Source organism: Neovison vison, chromosome 4, assembly GCF_020171115.1.
Source record: "Neovison vison isolate M4711 chromosome 4, ASM_NN_V1, whole genome shotgun sequence".
NCBI classification, from domain to species: domain Eukaryota; kingdom Metazoa; phylum Chordata; class Mammalia; order Carnivora; family Mustelidae; genus Neogale; species Neogale vison.
The window spans coordinates 215,460,257-215,480,377 of NC_058094.1; the positions used below are offsets into that span (position 1 = coordinate 215,460,257).

A 20,121-nucleotide genomic window follows, 5' to 3' on the forward strand; every position below is an offset into this window, starting at 1 on the left:
TGAATGGATTCTGCAAATTAAATAATTGAGAGAGAAAAACCTGGTCTCAGGTCTGGCACCAAAATTTTATATTTACACGCATATAATTGATAGAGCCATGGATAGACAGATAAACATATACCTCTATGGATGTATATGTAGCTGTGGACACAGATGTTTCTCTCTTTCCTAAACCAGCTTTGCCACTCTGCAGGTTGCACTATATATAATCATGACATGTGCTCAGTACCTATTTGTATCAAAATCACATTTAACATTTCGAGAAGTACATTTTGACATGTGATAAATTGTTTTTAGGAAACTTAAGGTTCTCACTGTATTTTTTATAAAACATGTAAAGTCATCAACATGTCAGTTTCGTGTCAAATGTAGTAAGTCAAGAAATTTAGATGCAATTTGAAATATTTCGTGCCAACTATGAAAGCTACCAAATAAAAATAGTAAACAGAAATGTGGCTGCCTTCTCTAGAAATAAAGATGGCATAGACACCAAAGGCAGTTTCTGAAATTTGATGTCAAATGTGCTACAGAGAGCCCCACACAAAAAATCAAATTTTCCCAGGTAAAAATAGACTCTGAAAGCCCACAGAAATGCTTAATTTATCATTTTAAAAACAGAAAGATGAATAATGTTATTTCTGGAGTATTCAAATTAGAGAATATTGGATATTATTTCATCTCATTTAATAAAATGCAGATTTAAAAAAATAAATAAAACAGATTGATACACTCCCTCAGCCACGTAACTAGCTTACCACAGGCAGACAAAATAATAGTGGCCTAACTGTATACATTTTGATGCATGAGTGTCTGTGTGTCACAAGAGTTTTATGCATGTGCCTGTTTATCTTGTGTATTTTCTATTCATTTGTTTTCTCTACACCTTAATTCACGGGCGTTTGCTATAACTCAACTTCCTTAAAGAGGTTTTATTTAAAGAGAATGTTACCAGTTCACTCTGTGAAAACGCATTGTGGCCGCCGAAGAATAGAGACCTTTGAAACACTTCAAATAGGTTTAAGTGGATCCTCAAGTAAGTTCGATGAGCCTTAGCTCCCTGAAATTTTATGCTAAATTCAGTGTGTCTACTTGCAGGTGTGTATGTCACTGCTTTCCACAGCTTATCGAAGTGATCTGGAATCCCAAGAAGCTCATGAGAAAAAATGTCATTAAAAAATAATCGAACACTTTCTTGGTCACCTGCAGATCAACCCGGAGTCTTAAGAGATAGTTCCAGGTGTGCAAGGAAGGTCCTAACTTCTCCAGTGTAGCTCCCCTGAGCTAGGTTTACACCCTCTCCCTCCTTTTATGGCGTTCCTTCAGCCTTGTTCATAAAAAATTGTCATTTCTTAAAAAGAGAATTATTAATATAATAAAATCCTGTGTTAAAAGGCATTTGAGGAGCACCTGGGTGGCTAAGTTGGTTAGACGTCTGTCTTTGGCTTAGATCATGATCTTGGGGTCCTGGGATCAAGCCCTGTGTTGGGCTTTCCACTTAGCAGGGAGTCTGTTTCTTCTTCCCCCTCTGCCCCTTGTGTGCACTCTCTCTCTCTCTCAAATAAATAAATAAATAAATATATCTTAGAAAAGCATTTGAATTCCAAAGTAAAAATGCAGTTATTACCTACCCCAACCTGGGAAGGATTTATAATGCAATGCAATTAAACTACATATTTCAAAATTTTCAATACCTCAATGAGATACCACATCACACCAGTCAGAATGGTTAAAATTAACAAGTCAGGAAATGACAGATGTTGGCGAGGCGAGAATGCGGAGAAAGGGGAACCCTCCTACAGTGTTGGTGGGAATGTAAGCTGGTGAAGCCACTCTGAAAAGCTGTGGAGGTTCCTCAGAAAGTTGAAAATAGAGCTACCCTATGACCTAGGAATCACACTACTGGGTATTTACCCCAAAGATACAGATGTAGTGATCCAAAGTGGCACATGCACTCTAATAACGGTTATAGCAACAATGTCCACAATAGCCAAACTATGGAAAGAACCTAGAGGTCCATCAACAGATGGATGGATAAAGAAGATGTGGTATATACAGATACACACACACACACACACACACACACACACACCATCGAATATTATGCAGCCATCAAAAATGAAATCTTGCCATGTGCAATAACATGGATGGAACTAGAGGGAATTATGCTGAGTGAAATAAGTCAGAGAAAGACAAAGTATCATATGATCTCACTGATAGGAAATCTGAGAAATAAGACAGAGGGTTATAGGGGAAGGGAGGGAAAGATGAGACAAGATGAAACAGAGAGGGAGACAAACCATAAGAGACTCTTAATCTCAGGAAAGAAATTGAGGGCTGCTGGAGGGGAGGGGGGTAGGAGGAATGGGGTGGCTGGGTGATGGACACTGGGGAAGCTATGTGCCATGGTGAGTGCTGTGTAGTGTGTAAGACTGATGACACACAGACCTGCACCCCTGAAATAGAAAATACATTATGTGTTAATTAAAAAAAAAAATAGAATGCCCTGTGGAAGTCATGTGCGTTAGAATGTTTAGTGTTACCTAAGGCATCCCACTAGTGGGTGTTGTAGAATTTTTGAAGAAGACTGAAATAGATGTAAAGGCATACATAGACTGGGCAAGTCAATAAACATGTCATTTTTCTCCAGAAAAATTTACATATTAAAAAGATACAAAAAAGCAGTCAAGTCTCAGCAAAATTCTCCCCTTGGATCCAATCTGGCCCACGCATATATACGCAGATGAAAGGATCTCACTTGCATTAGGACCTAGAAGTTGAAGATTACCTAAAATCAGTGTTAAAATGACGTTTCCATGCAGCAGATGGACAAAATGTAAAACATACCCACAAAATATACCAACAACCCATAAAATAAGACAGAAAAAAATCCAGCTAATCAGCACAGCTGGGTGCTAGGACAACGTCTAAAAGATCCCAGGGAGAACAGGAGGTAAAGAGCAGGCGAAGGAAGGAAAATCTGGTCATGGCTGAGGTTGTTGTATTTTGATTGAGTTGAAAAACTGAGCCAAAAACTACTTTTAATGAGACAGTCTGCTTTGGAAAACTGATTTTGCGTGTGTGTTCCAATACAAGTTTATTTGTGGACACTGAAATTTAATTTCATATAATTTATATGAATTGTAAAATATTCTTTTGTATTTTCTCAAGCATTTGAGCATCTGAAAACCATTCTTAGTGCACAGGCTGTGCAAAAGATAAACAGGCCGCAGACTAGATGTGACACTTGAGGTATAGTTTTTTAGACCTGTGGTTTCAATCATTACAAGACTGCTTGTTTTGTGATTATATTACATTCTGATTTCATAGAAATTGTATTCCCCAGCAGGCCCATTTTTTAAAAAGCTGATCTTGTGAATCATCATGTCATTGCTGTCCCATTAATGGTTGTGATGTTTGATCATTTTTTAAGTAGAAGTTGGGAAGAAGATACCCACAGCTAAGATCATCCTTTATGCTGAATCTGGTCCATATACTACAAGGACTTTTTAACCCTTTAGTATGAAACCCAAAAGACAGCAGTAGAGAATCACACTATAAATTCTTAACATCTAAAAGTTAAGTGGCGTAGTGGTGGGTTGGAAAACTCCTATTGTTGTAGGATGACATCAGACCAAGAAATGAGGTGACAAGAGTGTCTCCGTCCTGGAGGTGTTTAGGAAAGGCAGCTCTATGGAGGAGAAGGAATAGTAGCGCAAGGGATGGTATACGGTCCAGTTCAAGTAGAGTCTAGAGACAGCAGAATTCTGGTGGCCGAGAGCACCAGTTTGTGCCCAGGACGGTCCTGGGGCTTCACTACCTACTAACTGAGATTTGGGGCAAATTTCTTATCTATTCCGTGCCTTGGATGCCTCGTTTATAAAATGGTGACCATGGTATCTACTATAAAAGGTTCTTTTGTGAAATAAATGGAAGGACATGTGGAATGTTTAACCCATGGGGCGGCACACGTAGATGTGCTGATATCATTATGTTACACTAGTAAGGCTGGGGCAGCTGGGACTTCTTTTATTTTTATTTTTTTACCTAAAACAATTCTGACCTTTAAGTGCCTTGGGGGTTCATGGAACACAGGTCACACTTCAGACTTCATGATGCTACAGCAGCACAAAACTATTTTATCCATAAACATCTTTGTGCTCGAAAACACAAAACAATGGGGACAGACTTGTATGGGCAGACACAAAAAAGAAGTAATTCAAACGAAGGCTGAGCTCAGGCCATTGCTGGTTTCGTGCTTGCCTCCAACACCTCTTTTTTACCTTATCAGATGCTAGAGTTGCCTCAAATACAGGGTATTTTTTCAAGGCCAAGTGCCTTCTGTCACTGAAAGTAGTATTTTTCAGAACACTGCACTTGACTTTTCTCTCCCCATTCAATAATATTCCCCATTCAATAGTAACTGTGCTCGACATTCACTTAGTTTCACCAAAATTGTTATCTTTTCTTTTTATCTTTGTTCTCTTTTTTCTTAATCGCTATCTTTTTTTTTTTTAAATTTCAATGGTCAGGTGTCACATTACTCTCACATTACTCTTATTCCTTTGACACAATTATATTCAGTCTTTTCAACTAGTATTGATGGGAGCTAATGAAGTGCAAGGCATGTGAGGTGAGAGTCACAAAGGAGAACAAAGCACGGGCCGTGTCTTCAGAGGGTGTCTACCGCACTAAGAATCACCGGGTGCCTTCCAGTTATCTTCTCCCCCCAGTTTTTGGAGTTGCTATGCATCTGATTTACCAGAGTTCAACATCTTTTTTTTTTTTTTTTTTCAAGAGATGGCTATTTTAATTATGATTTTATTTCCTAGCTATTGTCAAAAGCCATGATTTCAGGAGAAGGATCTTGAGTCGGCTGCCCACAGAACCGGAGCCTGGTAATGAAAACAGCAGAACATATTAATAGCTGGGAAAGCACACGGAAGGGTCAGCTCACATTTAAGAAGGTTCTTTCCTTTCAAATCTGAAATCTTTGGTCTGGGCCAGCGGTTTTCAGGCAGTCCCGACACTGATGGAGAGCTAAGACCTGTCGGTAGGTGCAATCCTGAATCAAACAATCTACTTCCAACAAAAGCCAGTGGCCATCATGTCAACACTGCGGTAGGTTGTTGACTCTCGCTCTCCTTTACCCCTTCCTGCAACTTGAAGTCTTCCACCTAAGGCTCCCACCCAGACTCATCTCCATTGTCTGGAACTAAAAGATATGTGACAATCATCTCGACAAGCTGTCAACTACTTGGAGAATAACAGTGGGTGACTGGTAAACCTTCCTTCCTTTCCTTCCTTCCTTTTATAGCATGCTCCTTTTTTACTTCTGAGAATTTTCCACAAACATAACTCTATTTCTGTATTCCCTGGTGGTTCTGTATTTAATAAAATTTAGACCACCAGTCTTTTTACGTTATTGCCTCTACTTAATATTCTATGTTGGGAAAAATATCCCCTTGAAGCCTATGTATGGAAGAGATTATGATCAAAATTCACAGAACCTTTCCTCCTGGTTTTGGGGTCACCAGGCCACTACCACAGAGTTCATTTACGAATATTAGTCTAATATCTTATGTGGGAGGTTGATTTGAAGCCATATTCTTATGGCACATCCATTCTGTCACTAAGAAAGCCGTATAATCTAGCCCCATCTGCTCTCCTACAATCTATCCCCACTATTCTTCTTGAACCTCTTCTTTAGAACCTAAAAGTGAGCCATAAATGAAGAGCAGAGGCTTTGGGAATTTAAGTAAATTCACACGAGTATCCAGCCATTTAGTGGTAGAGTCACAATCCAAATGAAGTCTCCTTTACTTCAGAGGTTATGATCTTATATAATCTGTTTTATAGATTCTTGAGGAATTAGAATTAGTGGGGGGTTTTGAAGAATGGATGGAATTTGTGTAGGTCAAGTCGGACAGATGTTGTCTTTTTTTTTTTTAAAGATATTTTATTTATTTATTTGATAGAGACCACAAGTAGGCAGAGAGGCAGGCAGAGAGAGAGAGAGAGAGAGAGAGAGGAGGGAGCAGGCTGCCCGCTGAGCAGAGAGCCCGATGCGGGACTTGATCCCAGGACCCCGAGATCATGATCTGAGCCGAAGGCAGCGGCCCAACCCACTGAGCCACTCAGGTGCCCCCAGAAGTTGTCTTTTGACTCACGCAAAAACATGAAGAAAGCAAAAGCCAGAATAATCTTAATGGTTATGAAAACCTTCTTTGGACTCTGGCATTCCAGGATTTTTCTTAGTCTCAGCTTTCCTTAACCATCCAACTAATCTTCCATACTTCTTATCAGAATTCACAACCTTTGGGTAAATCAGAATTTCTCCTCTCTCAAATTCTCCAGTCATACTGCTGGCACACTTTCCCCTCCCTTCGTCCATCTGCTTGAGAATCCCACAGGAATGCAGCCGTCAATGAGAATAGTGAGCCACAATTCAGAGTGGAGAAACTGAAACAAGATTCATATAAATTCTGATTAAATAAGTTTCAGATAACTTGGCTGTGTTGCATGGTTGTAATTCTCAACTCCATACAAGTGACATAGTTGTTTCACATGTGATGTGATCGTCACTGCTGTTACAGCTTCATTTTTGAATCTGTACAGCTATGCTTACTACAACTTCGTTTAAAAAAACAATGGCAAAAGCTGTACATAACGTAAATGTCTATCCAGAGAGAAAGGGTTAAATAGATACCGTGGAGTAGAATAGTAGTTTTAAAAAAATGAGTGAGAGCTTCATTTATTAGCAAAATCTAATCTTCATAGTATACTATTGTTAAAAATAAGTTGTGATATAATAGAAGTATATATAGTGAGTGTGCAAAGAATGAAAATCCATTTTTATTAAAAAGAAAAAAACAAATGTGTATCCTTCTATGTCTATGTGTATAACTTTATATAGAAAGAAACTTTATATGCAGAAAGATACCAAAAGGTACACACTAGAAAGATATCATCCTAAGGTCTACTTTGAGTGGGGAGTTAAAAACCAAAGAGAAGTCTAGAATTATACACAATCAGAAAATTAAGATAAGCCAGGATTATAAAACCCGGCAGACTTCACAACACAAGTGGCAAATGAAAATCAAGAGAACCTTATATCAAAGGTTATATCAAACCTTATAACAAGAGGACCTTAATATCAAAGAAAAATGCATATGAGGAAGGATTAAAATTGGAACAGGAATAAAGAGTCTTGAAAAAGATTTCTCTGTAACTTAGAGCCATGACCCATAAATGTATATACAGAACTTTAACTAATTATGACCACATAGGTGACCAGGATTCTTGTCCTTTCTACATCTTGTCTACCTACACCCCTTTTTCTCCTACTCAAAGAAAAGATAATCAAAGTATGAGTGATGGTGATGTCAGTAGAGAGGTCCTAGAGAATGTGAAATAATTTTGTTTTAAATTATTGGCATTGTTAACATATTGTGGGTGATGTACCCCAATCAGGTAAACAGCTGACTGTCTCCTCACACCGGGCCTGGCACACAGGTTGAGTAGGTGACCATGGCATTAAGGAACCGTGGATTCAGGGCAGCGGGAGGGTCATGAACAGTGCAGTGCAGAGGAAGAATCAGACGAAGAGCCCCTCCCAGGAGGCTGAATACCAGCCCCAAGGGTAGATCTTAGCCTGGTGGGCCGGCTAGGGTGAACACAGCAACATACCTCACTAAGCAAGACTGGCCGGAAGTATGTCTGCTTTGTGAAGGCTGCACATTAAATTGAATATAAAGAGACTTAATTTCTGATAGAACCAAAAACGAGCTGAAAATATGCAACTTTCAAAAGCGATCTGACTATGTAGACACTTAAGAAATGCACTTGTGTGAGTGGAGCTAGGTGGCTGGGGGAATTCACGTAAGTAACAGAGCTGTGCCACCAGCAAGGACACGGATGCTTCTGGTGCTAATTCAGGGCTTCGAGTCCCTTCACTCGTCTCCGATTACATAATCAACTCTACAATCAACCAAAGAGATGAGACCTGCTCGTTTTGTGATGTTATTTTTCTTCATATAAATGGTGTGATTTGGATGAATATGACCGTCCTTGTTCTATAATGTAGGCAGAATCATATCATCTTGGACATACTAGGCTCCTTCCCATTCTAAATATAATTATCATGTAAAACTGCATGTTCTTTAAATGAATAATGTAACAAATTTATTTCAAAAATCCCTGATATGTGATTTTTTTTTACTGTATGCTAATGAAAAATCAGTTTCTCAGGCTAAAAATACAGCTGCACGCCCCAAAGCAAACCTGTTATTTCTCATATATGTATTTAAAAGTCAACTGGCATCAGTTCTATGTAATTGATAAGGAAATTACCTGAACCACTGTTTGGCACGCATATGCCAAACTTGCCCTTAATTTACTTTCAATTACTCACAGCTGATGCACACATAATTTAATGAAAGCCCAGCAGCCCCATTACACACTCCAGTAGGTAATTCAATTAAACAGTATTCACCTAGCATTTAACTATACCATCACTGTGAATGAAATTTTTTCTCTTTCATAAAACTGAGGGAAGATGTAAAAGACAAAGAGGAAAAACAGAAGTCCCTCTGGACTGGGAACCCCCGCTACATTCAATAATGTCCAGTCAATAACCACTTCACTTGTACATCGATTTCTCGTTTACACACCCACATTTCTCATCTGCCTGCCCAACCCATCTACTGATTCCTTTGGTTTCCATTCATCACCAAGTGGATAAATGTATCTCTTTATCCTTGGTGAATTGACCCACCAGGGATGGGTAGAAACTGTGTGCTTACACCTCTCCATCCAACTATAAGCCTCCTTGATAGACTTGCTACTATTATTTTTATCTTTCAAAACTCTTTCTCTTCAAACCTCTCTCTCCTCAAACTACCCATAACTCCTACGGTAGCTGAATACAGAAAAGGGATGCCCATTCCCCAAAGCAGCTTTGAACAAGTGAAGAAATAATGACGGTGTGGTAAAAGATGAAAATGAGAGATAGTATAACATTCTTAGGAGCTCTTTTGTGTGAGAATGTTCTCTATCAACAACTGTGTCTGTGCGTGTCTGTGTTATTAGCAGCAATGCCTTCACTTGCAACAGACCTGGCCCCAGGCAAGTCTTATTTTAATTCTTTATTTGATCCATTTCTGACAGCTTTGATCTAGCCCAAAGGAACCACACTCTACTAAGTTCCTAGCTAACCCCAGTCCTTCTCTGAGACTAAATTAATTCCCAGGATGACTCCCTTAAACTAGTTTCAATCCATCCATTGAAAGACTTCTAAAATCCAGAAAACAAATTAAGGAGAGAGATGAATAAGGATCGTCAAAATGAAGAGAAAAGAAATAGATCAAGTATTTATAAGCAAAGGCTGTCTGCCTAGGACAGTGCTCTGATGGACTATATAGACCCATCTCCCAGAAGATCAGGTCATTATGTAAAATGGAGAAAAAGGATCAGAGGATGAACAAATTGATACGGACTCAGATCTGACCAGGAGTTTTTTCTTATGGAAGCGAAAGACACTTCTAAAGGCTGAAAGAACTTTTTGAAAATGGTATATCTATTTTGAAATACCCCAGCCATTCTAATGTTAGTTTTAAGTAAATCAATTCTTAAAGAGGAAGAATCACCTGGATGAATGCCTTTTTTTTTTTTTTTTTGCAGCTACCATTGAACCCTATTGTAGTCTTTAAAAGCTCGGATGGTAGCTCATAATATTCTGGAAAACGCACTCCTGTGTGCCAACTACGTCAGTCCTCCCTGGAACACACGCTGTGCAGGGGAATTAGGATGTCTACAAAAAGCCTAACTGCTCCTGGTTCCATTATCCCTGGTTCTGTTATCTTCCTCTGCCCGAGCCACAGATGCCTCTGTGTCCCTGCCCTATTTTTTCTCATCCTGGTCTTCCTCTTTGCCTCTCCTCACTGAGGACTTCTATCAGCCTATGGGCCTCAAGAATGTCTTGAGAGTCATCAGAATGACTCAAGGGTTCACAAGCATCTCCCTACTCCCATTAGGGGGCTGGATGACTCCTTGCAGTGGGGGGCTGTCCTGTGCATTCTAAGGTGTTTAGCGGCATTGCTGGCCTCTACTAAGCAAATATCAAGAGCAACACCTGTCCTAGCTGTGACAAACAAAAAAATGTCCAAATTGCCAATTGTCCTAATAAAGGAGCTAAATCTCCCCCTGTTGAGAATCACTAGAACAGTTGTATCTCCTTCTACCCTTTAACTTAACAACTTGGGGTTAAAAAGGTAATAATGAAGACCAGAGAGGGAACAAGGAAGGAATGATCTCATTTTAGAAGGCCTCAAGAAGCATTCTTTCTACCAAATATGTCGGCAGAGTCCAATTTCTCTAAGAATTCTACCCTATCTGTCAAGCTCAAGAACATCCTGAATCCGCCAGCACAGTGCATTTTGCTTGTCTCACTTATCAGTTCCAGGTTATAAGAGATGCCGTTAAGATGGAGGGGCCTTTGTGTTTTGACCTCAGAGACAGTGTAGGCAGGAATTTTCAGCAGGCTATAAATATCCAATGCATTCTTGTATAAGCCATAATGCCTTGTTAGGTTAATACAAGGTGTCATTGTTGAGCCTTAGTGCTTTGTTGGCAATTCACAATGAATTTGGGAAAGGAAAGAAGTAGAGCGAATGACATGCTTAAATGATTAGGAACTGCCATATGGCTCACTAATAAGGTGACTTGGGCACTTATACACCTTTCTAAATGCTGGTTTTCTCTTGAGTTTTTTCTAGCCTTAGAAAACAGTCAGCTAAAATGTCAGCTGCCAATGAGTGAGCTGATGGGAATTTCCCAAAATTTTCCCCCTTAACTTACTGGCGCCATCACAGTTAATTTTCCAGGCTTATCTTGTGTTATCCTATACACAAGAAAGTCCATTTAAATGCATTTAAGGCCATTTGTGGTCTGTGTTTCTGACAGGTCTTTCTTTTACATTGCCCCCTAGCCCCCCATACCAAGACAGACTAGAGACTGACATGATCAGTTTCTGTGTTAGGAAACACAGATTTAATATTAAATTTCCTGCCAATTGGTTTGGTCACTTTCTTTGTAAAGCTAATAGCACCTCTGTGCCTTGGTTTTTCTACGTGCCCTCAGAATACCACAGAACTCAATCTACTTCAACTCAGCCTCTCCGCAGCACTGACACATTTCACTGCATTCCCCCTCTGAAACACATTTCACTCTCGGCTTTCAAGACACTACCTTCTCCTTGATTTCCAGTTTGCCTGCAATTCACCTCAGTTTCCAAAACCCTTCTTTTTTTTTTTTTTTTAAAGATTTATTTATTTATTTGACAGGCAGAGATCACAAGTAGGCAGAGAGGCAGCCAGAGGTGGTGGGGGGGAAGCAGGCTCCCCGCTGGCAGAGAGCCGGATGTGGGGCTCGATCCCAGGACCCTGGGATCATGACCTGAGCCGAAGGCAGAGGCTTTAACCCATTGAGCCACCCAAGTGCCCTCCACAACCCTTCTTGACTGATGGTTCTCTTCAATTTGTGCTCTTCCTGACCCACTCGGGCATGCAGGTATGAGCCTTCTCTATCTCAGCTCTCCCTGGTGATCACCTCCAGCCTTACAGTTTTAAGTACCACCCATTTCCTAACGGAGGAAGTACAAGTTTCTATCTCCAGATATAAATTTTTCAATGGGCTTTAAAAGTCACAGATCTCATTTTCTACACTCCAAAATCTCTTGGATCTAACAGGCATAACAAAATTAGGGTGGCTAAAACAGAGCTTTCTAAACACCATCCCTCTTACTCACTCCTCTTCTTGACTGCCCAACGTCCTCGCCACATGTGAATGTTTATCTTCTTCCCAACTCCTTACCTCAAGCAGCTCTCCTTTGCTCCACTCAGGAAAATTTCTCACCCTCTCCCTACTCTGTGGCCATGTTAATTCAAAGTCTCGCTCAGGTAAACTTCTTATGCCTTGAGCAGAACTTGGGCTGCCCTAGATTTCCTTTATTCCACTCCTTCCTTAATACTCAAAGGCCCCTGTTATTTATACCTCTGCAAGGAGGGTTGTGGGCACAGTAATACTCCTGACACTCATGGTTGGTCCCTGAATTGGTTATCCTACGTGGTCAGGGCATAAAGCCTTCTGATGTGACATTCATAATGCAGCAGTTTTGACACCAAAGTTTGACCTAACTGCAAGGAACCCCAAAAACACAAGCTTTTGATATAGTTTGATGAATAATTCTTCTTCATGTTTTTGTTACCAAATGACAAATGAAACAAATACCCTTCTCATATTCTAGAGTCTCAACCATTTCCTGATCTCTGGGCAAATGTACGAATACGGTATAAAGAAAGCATGGGACAAAATATCCACCTACCAAAACTCTGACACCAAAACGATGATATCAAGTAAGTCAGAATAATAAACAGATGTATTAGTTTCATAAAACTGCTTAGCAAAAAATATCTGAAAATGCCTTGATAAAAATGCAAAATGCAAAATGTTCCTGAGAAAAGAGTACAGACTCTTAAAAAAAAAAAAAAAAAGACAGATTCACAAACCCTTATAGGTCTTAGAGTCAATTTTTTAAAAAACAGAGATTAGCACTAGCTTCTAAAAGTACTGAGCTTTTAAAAATAAAATTAAACTTAGTATCTTCAGGTAAATATGCAAATAACCAATAGGAGGAATATTGTGCTCTGTCTAAAAAATGGAGTGGAAATTAGCCTTTTAATGGTTGATAAAAAACAGTCTCAGAAGTAGAGTTTATTTTCTCAATGTAAACAATCCCTAAGTGAATTCTTATCCTTTTTATTGCAGCCAGATGGATGAAAAGACTCTTAAATAGTGGGGCACTTTGTTTGAAACATAAACCTACAAGCAAATAAGAACACCAAGGCTGTTCCTGTCAGTATCCTTGGCTGATGGTAGAGGGTATCCACCAGCAGACAGAGATGCTATCTAGAGGCTACAAGATAAAATTTTTAAAAAATTGTTGTTTAAAAAAAATGTTGTCTATATGAAAGGATGTTTAGGTGTAGCAAAAAAGAATCCAAAAGCAAATGTGAGGTGCCAAACCAGGATTCACAGGTTGAGACATCTTTAAACATCTATCCCCTACATGGAGGTACGAAAGGGTCTAGGACAGGATTTATTTATGGAGGGAACTTGGCATGTTCTTACTCCCACACACCCCTCTAGTAGGGAAGGGGAATGGCTTCTCAGAGAAAAGGGCTTTACTGGGACCACTCAGAGCTTATTTTGCCCCTTACCAGTTCGGGGTATATTGTACCCAGGGATCTGAACCATGCCTGAGAAATCTAATTTGTAAGAGGATGGCTTGAGAGTGCAACAGAGTCGGGACAGGGAAGTGGGGAGATTGCTGTCTTCCCAAAGACTGCTGGGGCAAAGGATATCTGAGTGTTTTCCTGACAATTTGATGTGGGTCACAAGAGAGAGGCAATCTGGGTTTCTTAGATCCTGTCCAAAAGACCAGGGTGCGCCAATCAGACTGCATTTTAGAACATTTGCTTGATCGTTGTGGGAAACAGAGAACTCACTTTCCTGGATGTGAAGAAGACACATACAGCCCTGGTTGCTAATGGCAGCCATCTTGGACACGGAAACATCTAGTGCAGAGGTGAAATTGACAGACAAGGAGAACAGAGCTGAAAGACCAGCAGAAAAATGAAGCATGAAGCTTGACTAAATGGTACATGAAATCCACCCTTGACCTGAACTTTTTGCTGAGGTGAAACAATAAGACTTGAGCCCTGTCAAGTTAGTTTGAACTGAGCTTCTAATATTTATCATTGAAAGTGCTTCCTTTTATAATCTTTTCTAAGTGACCTGGGAGAAAATCCACAGTCCAAATTTGTGCTACACTAGGATAGTCCAAAACCAGGAAAAGGGGAAAGAATCAGAATGTCCACTTCACTTGGTTCTTCGAGTGAACTCTATCCCTAGGGAAGATCTGGCCTCTAATCCAAATGTAGCATTGACTGAAAGAAGGACCATCTTTTTTGGGGGGAGCTAAGAAAACAACCACAGGCGGTCAATTATATGTTACCTGGTAATGAACTCTCTGGGAGCCAGAAGAAACTGACTGCAGGTCCTAATGAGAAAATGGAAAGAAAAAAAAAAAATCCATACCTTAAGATTAGTTTGAATAAGCTTCCTCTATACCTCTATCAACTGAACCCCCGACTGAGTATTAAACTCATCTAGAAAGTATCTATAACTCTTCCAAACTCATCAATCTTACACAAAGAAGGTAATGCCCCAAATAAGCAAAAACACACCAGTCTGGAATGAGAGAAGAAAGGCCATTTAGCTACTGAAATCTAGATATCCTAAATAGTTTTAGAGGGGAGTGAGAGTGTTTCAAGTATCAACAAGACCAAAAGTAAAAACCGGGCAATTTCATTTTAATACAGGGGTGCCGTATTTAATTTGCACTGAACTTTTGGCTTATGAAGAAAGCTTCTAAAATCCCTTAAAGTCCATAGAAAGAATTTATTGATCTTAGACCAAATACAAACTGTTCTAGTAATTGTGTTTCTGCCACTAAGTGCTTGGCAAACACAGGATTTCATAGACAGCCAGGAGAAAATCTCTGGCCACCTCTGCACGATCACGAAGTGCAAATGAATAGGGTTGCAATTAATGAAGTTTTACTGGCAGATTCTGAGAGTCTGGCTCCCTTTATAAAGTTTTATAACTAAGTTGTCACCATGATCATGTCCTGAAGGCTTCCTTGTTAATGAAGGTTGTGATTCTATTCACAGATGTCAGCAATCCTAGGTACATTTGTCTTCATACCTGCTTCCCATGGGGATTTACCAACATGATCTCTGAGCCCAACTTAGTTTTAAAACTTTTCCTTTTTTTACTTCATTTGTTCATTCATTCATTCATTTTTTTAAAAAAAGAATCTCGCTTTCAGTTGACTGTTGGTATTATAAGCATGCCAATAAGTTAGTTTTCACCAAAGTCAATTCATCAGTCATGTCGTAGACTACTGTGAAATCTTAAGTAACCCATGAATTAAAAAGAAAAAAAAACTTTGGTATGATTTATGATTTGCCTTTTTATTGCAGGTTTTCTGACAGAGGTTTCACAATAAAATAAAAACACATTTGGAAAAATGAGATATTGTGGCGTTTGAGGAGTATCGCTTTGGGTCTGAGTCACACACTAGTAAGTCCACAAATTTTAACAAGTTGAAGTTTCCCTTGGTAAAAACAAAAACAAAACCAAAAGCAAACACAAGTGTAAAATTTGCTGACTTTTCTTCTCTCGCACATATCAGTTTTCAAAGTTTGGTCTTTAACTCAAAATATATTGTGTTTACAATTCCATCTCTATCCTTAAAAATGCTGAAAAGGAAACTTCATAATTTTTCATATAACTTTATGCCTCCTAGGCCTGAATTTACTGCCACCAAAAGAACTAGAATCTCAAGTTCAAAGCTAAGTGGCTACAATTTGATGGTATTTTTTTTTTAAGATTTTATTTATTTATTTGACACAGAGAGAGAGAGCTCGCAAGTAGGCAGAGAGGCAGGCAGAGAGAGAGGAGGAAGCAGGCTCCCCGCTGAGCAGAGAGCCCAATGCGGGGCTCAATCCCAGAACCCTGGGATCATGACCTGAGCCGAAGGCAGAGGCTTAACCCACTGAGTCACCCAGGCATCCCAACTGGATGGTATCTTAAGTGCTATATATCTTTTTTATTTGTGATATTTACTTATGGAGAATGTGTCATCTAGGAGAGACGTGTTCATCTTGTGGTGTCTATGAGAATTACCCAATAGCTTAAAATAATACAAATGTCTAGACCACATCCAGAAAAAGATTATTTAAATCTGCACCTTTCATCAAGAAAAAATGATGAAGTGGTGGCTATTTATGTTTTTCAACATTTGTAGAATGAAGAGAGTGACTACTCCCTCTCAAAGTTCGGCAAAAACAATCAAGCACAAAAACCACAGTGCTGGGACTGGGCCTCCTGACTTCGCTGATGCAGCTCAGATTAGTGGGAATGCCACCTATGAGGTCTCTTCCATTGTCCTTCTCTGTGGTAAATCAGACTGAGGAGCAAAATGGAGTATTGTGTGTTCTGACACACATTCCCAGGAAGGACAGAAGGTTTTTCTATCCCATAGATGTTATATTTAAAAAAAAAAAAAATGTAGTGATCTCTGACCCGAGTCTGTGCTAGATACAAAACATTAAATAACCTGTCTGTTCTCCGTCATTATTGATCAGGACCCTTTGAAATTCTCTACAGCTCAAAAAACACAGGGACGTCGTCTGGCAAGAAGACAAGAAGTTCCAAGCTACAGTTATGGATCTCACTAGAGCAATACGCTTTCCCATTTCAAAAACCTGGGGAGGGAAAATAGCCATGGGGGTCAGAGAGAGAGAAGATGTGGTCAGTGCTTAAAGGACGAGGACACTTCCACTTCCTTCCCAGATGCATCATTTCGGAAGTAAATATATATGGCTGGTGATTGTTTACAAAAATGGAAAACTGAGAAGAAATAATTGGCTAAAGAAACTCACCTCCTGTAGGCGGTCTATGTACATACGGCAAGTCTCCAAATCACAGTCTCCACGCACAACTAGAATACCCAGAGGGATAGCTAAGGGGGAAGGAAAGAGAGAAGTCTAAAATAACATATTTGATTTTTCTAGATTGGCATATATTTGTTTCTTATGGTTAAAAAAGTCTCTCATAAATACTATTAGTGTTTTGGACATTTTAATATCCAAAATTCTCCTCAAACCTCCCCTAGGACCCAATCTCTTTATTTTGGATGCTTTCCCTGCATGAACCATGCTGTCCCTTGCCACCTGGTCAGCCTTCATTTTGTCTTGGTGGTCCTGGGATGAAGTATAATGTCACAAGAATAGTGGGCTGCAGGACCGGGAGGTGGCTTACCGTCAGGTAACAATATATGCCTGCATTTTCAATAGTCCATGTATCGCCAGAGAGGAATTAAAAATTCTGGACACGTACTCCTTTCCCTCCTGAATGTGTGGGGTTTAATATTTCTGTCAGTTTGTGGTGGTTCCCTGTTCAAGAGACTCAAGCTACTCAAGGCACTGTTGTTACCTCGTGGCCAACACCAGAACTACATAGGCATGAAATGTTTAAAAATAAATAAATAAAAGGTTCTTGACTTTAAACATGGTCAGTGGAAATGCAGTAGCAGCAGGGCTTCAGGGAACAGTTAGGAAAAGCTGCTATGTGTCTTAAATACCTTCTACTTAGGTGGCGGTAAATGTTCTACAACGGCTTTAATGGATAGAACTCCCTACATCAGAGATAACCGCAAGATTCCTGAAACAGTGTCTCCTTTCCAAAACTTCAAAAAATGTATTGCCTTTCTCTAATTTTAAAAGTATAGTTGTATAATAAAATCCATCATTTAACCAAAAAAATACCCTTCGAAATTCTGAATTAGCCAATTACAGTTTAGCAAGCACGTGATAGGACACTGGTATTCACTAAAGATTTTCTAAATCTTTCATTCACAGAATTGTTAAAGTCTCATCATCAATAAATGGGTCTGAAAATGAAAATGCATTAAAAATTAATAATATAGAGCATAAAATACATATAAAACACATGGAGAAATTTTGAAGAACCCACAAGGTCGTAGAGAAGATACCTATACACAATAATAAGCATAGCATAGGCTACATTAAATGTATGAACTTAGTCATTTGAAAACTGTAGGAGAGAGGAGCTAATTCTTGCTTGGAGGGTACTTTTAGGCTCTCTGTAAGATATGAAACCCCATTGTCTCTTTTAGTTAGAGAAGTGAGGACAGTCTGAAGAAAAAGAAATAGCTTCTTCCTCATTATGATCTCTTAAGATTGGCAACCTTAAGAAACAGGGTGTGATATTGATGCCGCCAATGGAAACCAAAGTCCTGCATACATAAAGCTTGAAAGCATCCATCATTGGGTAGAATTATGTAACCATGTGCATAAGTATGGACTCTCTCCCCAAGAATGACTTGTTTACCTTCACAACCATAATGTCTGGTAGAGCAGTGGTAAAAAGTCAATAAGAGTTTGTAAAAAAAGGAAAAAGGGCTTAGAAAATGTTCAAGCATGAAAGAGCTAAGTCAGCTTTCCAGGGGAGGCATAAAAACAAAGGTTTGGAGGAGACAGAACATGTGTTGGATTGGAGCAAGTGGGAAGGGGGAGTAAGCAATAGGGTAAAGAGCCTTCCAAGTGTCACGTGTTTAGGGGAAATAATAATCTGGAAAAGCAGCTTTTCTCTTCTTGTTGAATATAACCAGAAACATCAAAAAAGTCATCAGTATGGAAATCATGCATCTTTAAAAAATGGAAAGGAAATTCAGTGAGGAGATTCCTAAAAGTATTGATTAAACTAATCATCCTTGGCTAGACCACCACATAGGTCCAAATAAGGTTACCTACTTAGGTAAAGAAAGATTAAGGATTTCTGACACTTAAGGAATGAGTAGGAAAAGCTAGAATTTTGGCTTAGAAAGTCAGTCAAATATTGTGGAAATAAAATGTAACTTACTAACATGAGAGCCCATGTTAGAATCTTACTTAAGAATGTTTACTCTTAATTTCAAATGTGAGAGTGTAGAAAAATGAAACTTAGTCAATACTTATCTATTTGCTTAAATTAGGAGACACATTTTATAGAAATGCAGGAATCCTGTCAACATCTCTGATTACCTTCTATTTTCAATACTGGAAGTTAATCTGGTCATAAATTCAATGTACTTGGTAGCAGATATCTTAAAATACAATTAGAGAGTAGATATTCCAGACCTGAAATCAAGAAGGTAGTGCTAGGAAAAAGCTTTCAAAGACCTGTCATTCATTTCCTACTCTAAGTATAAAGTCAGTTACTCTGCAATACTCCGCAAGAAGTCAATTAAGAGAAGGAGTGCTTTTGATTGATGTTACCTATTAATTAATTGGGCTTAAAAATTCTCGACCACAGTTTCATATGATGATTACTGACAATTGCTGTCAAATCTATTCTACGAAAGTAGTAGCATGCACTACAAAGGATTTATAGTCATTCTCTCTTGGATTCAAATCTGCTGCTTTAATCTTAAAAATTATTCACATTAGCTCTTTGGTCCTGTAAATTACTCAATTCCTCTGATCCTTATAGTGATGACTATGGTATTTAGGATAGGTATCTTCTCAAATTTTATGAAGAATAAATGCAACACTCTATTTAAAAATGAATAACCAAAACATCAATGTTCTTTCTCCTATACTCCCTTTACTATCTTTTGAGCAACTTTAGCTAGAGAACGAATATATCTCATCATGTATCTTTCATTTCACCATAATACTATAAGGATTAGCTGGTAGTTCCATAAATTATATTCCTGTTTTCTTAAACTTCTCCTCTTCCTGCGATGAGGAAAAAAAAAACTATAGTATAAAAATACTGTGATCTGACAGTTTCATGTGGGGCTTGACATGGTGGAGAAAGCAGAAATATGTGGAAAATTGTCATCTTCTTTTAACAAAATTGACAACTAACTACCACTGCAGTGGCTTCCTTCATATTAACTGGGAACAATGGAAGTAGTTATCACTTGAACATTAGCATCATGAGCCCTGCTCCTGATGACTCATCTTATTTTGGCATTAGAGATTTTACTTGATGCCAGTAAGCAACAGCCAACCCTCAACCTACATAATGGAACTTTTATTGCAGGGACCAAGTAGAATTTATAAGTTCTAAGCAATAAAGAACAAGCCGGTTTCTCAGTTAAGATGGCAGATTTAACACCCACATTTTCTCTTACAAGAAATGCTATTAAATTACAGTAAATGGATTTTTTAAAGGTATAAACCAAGAAAAAAGAAGAGAAACAGTGAGCAGATAGTAACAGATGAAGCAGGTGGAAAATTGGTAAGTGACCCAGAGCTCCTATAGAGTCTAATCCTAAACCATGGGTGGGATTGATGAAAACCAACATGATTTATACAAACACCCTCAGAAGTCTTGCAAATTGGCAGTCTGAGGTGCCTCACAAACCGAGGATGGAGGGGGTAACCAAAGTAGATGACTAGATTTCACCAACCACTCTGGCACGTGCAA

At 39.0% G+C, this 20,121-nt stretch overlaps 1 protein-coding gene across 6 annotated transcripts in view; it reads right to left on the reverse strand.

The window, feature by feature from the left end:
• DGKI (diacylglycerol kinase iota) overlaps nucleotides 1-20,121 on the reverse strand; it is a 438,228-nt gene that overhangs the window by 81,428 nt on the left and 336,679 nt on the right. For 5 of the 6 annotated variants that reach the window (XM_044246655.1, XM_044246660.1, XM_044246658.1 and 2 more), the window contains 2 exons: nucleotides 16,566-16,645; nucleotides 14,072-14,116 (listed from right to left, as the gene is read on the reverse strand). In XM_044246655.1, the coding sequence (XP_044102590.1) occupies nucleotides 14,072-14,116; nucleotides 16,566-16,645 (125 nt within the window). The remainder of the gene's footprint in view (nucleotides 1-14,071; nucleotides 14,117-16,565; nucleotides 16,646-20,121) is intronic. The other variant, XM_044246656.1, reaches the window with a different exon arrangement.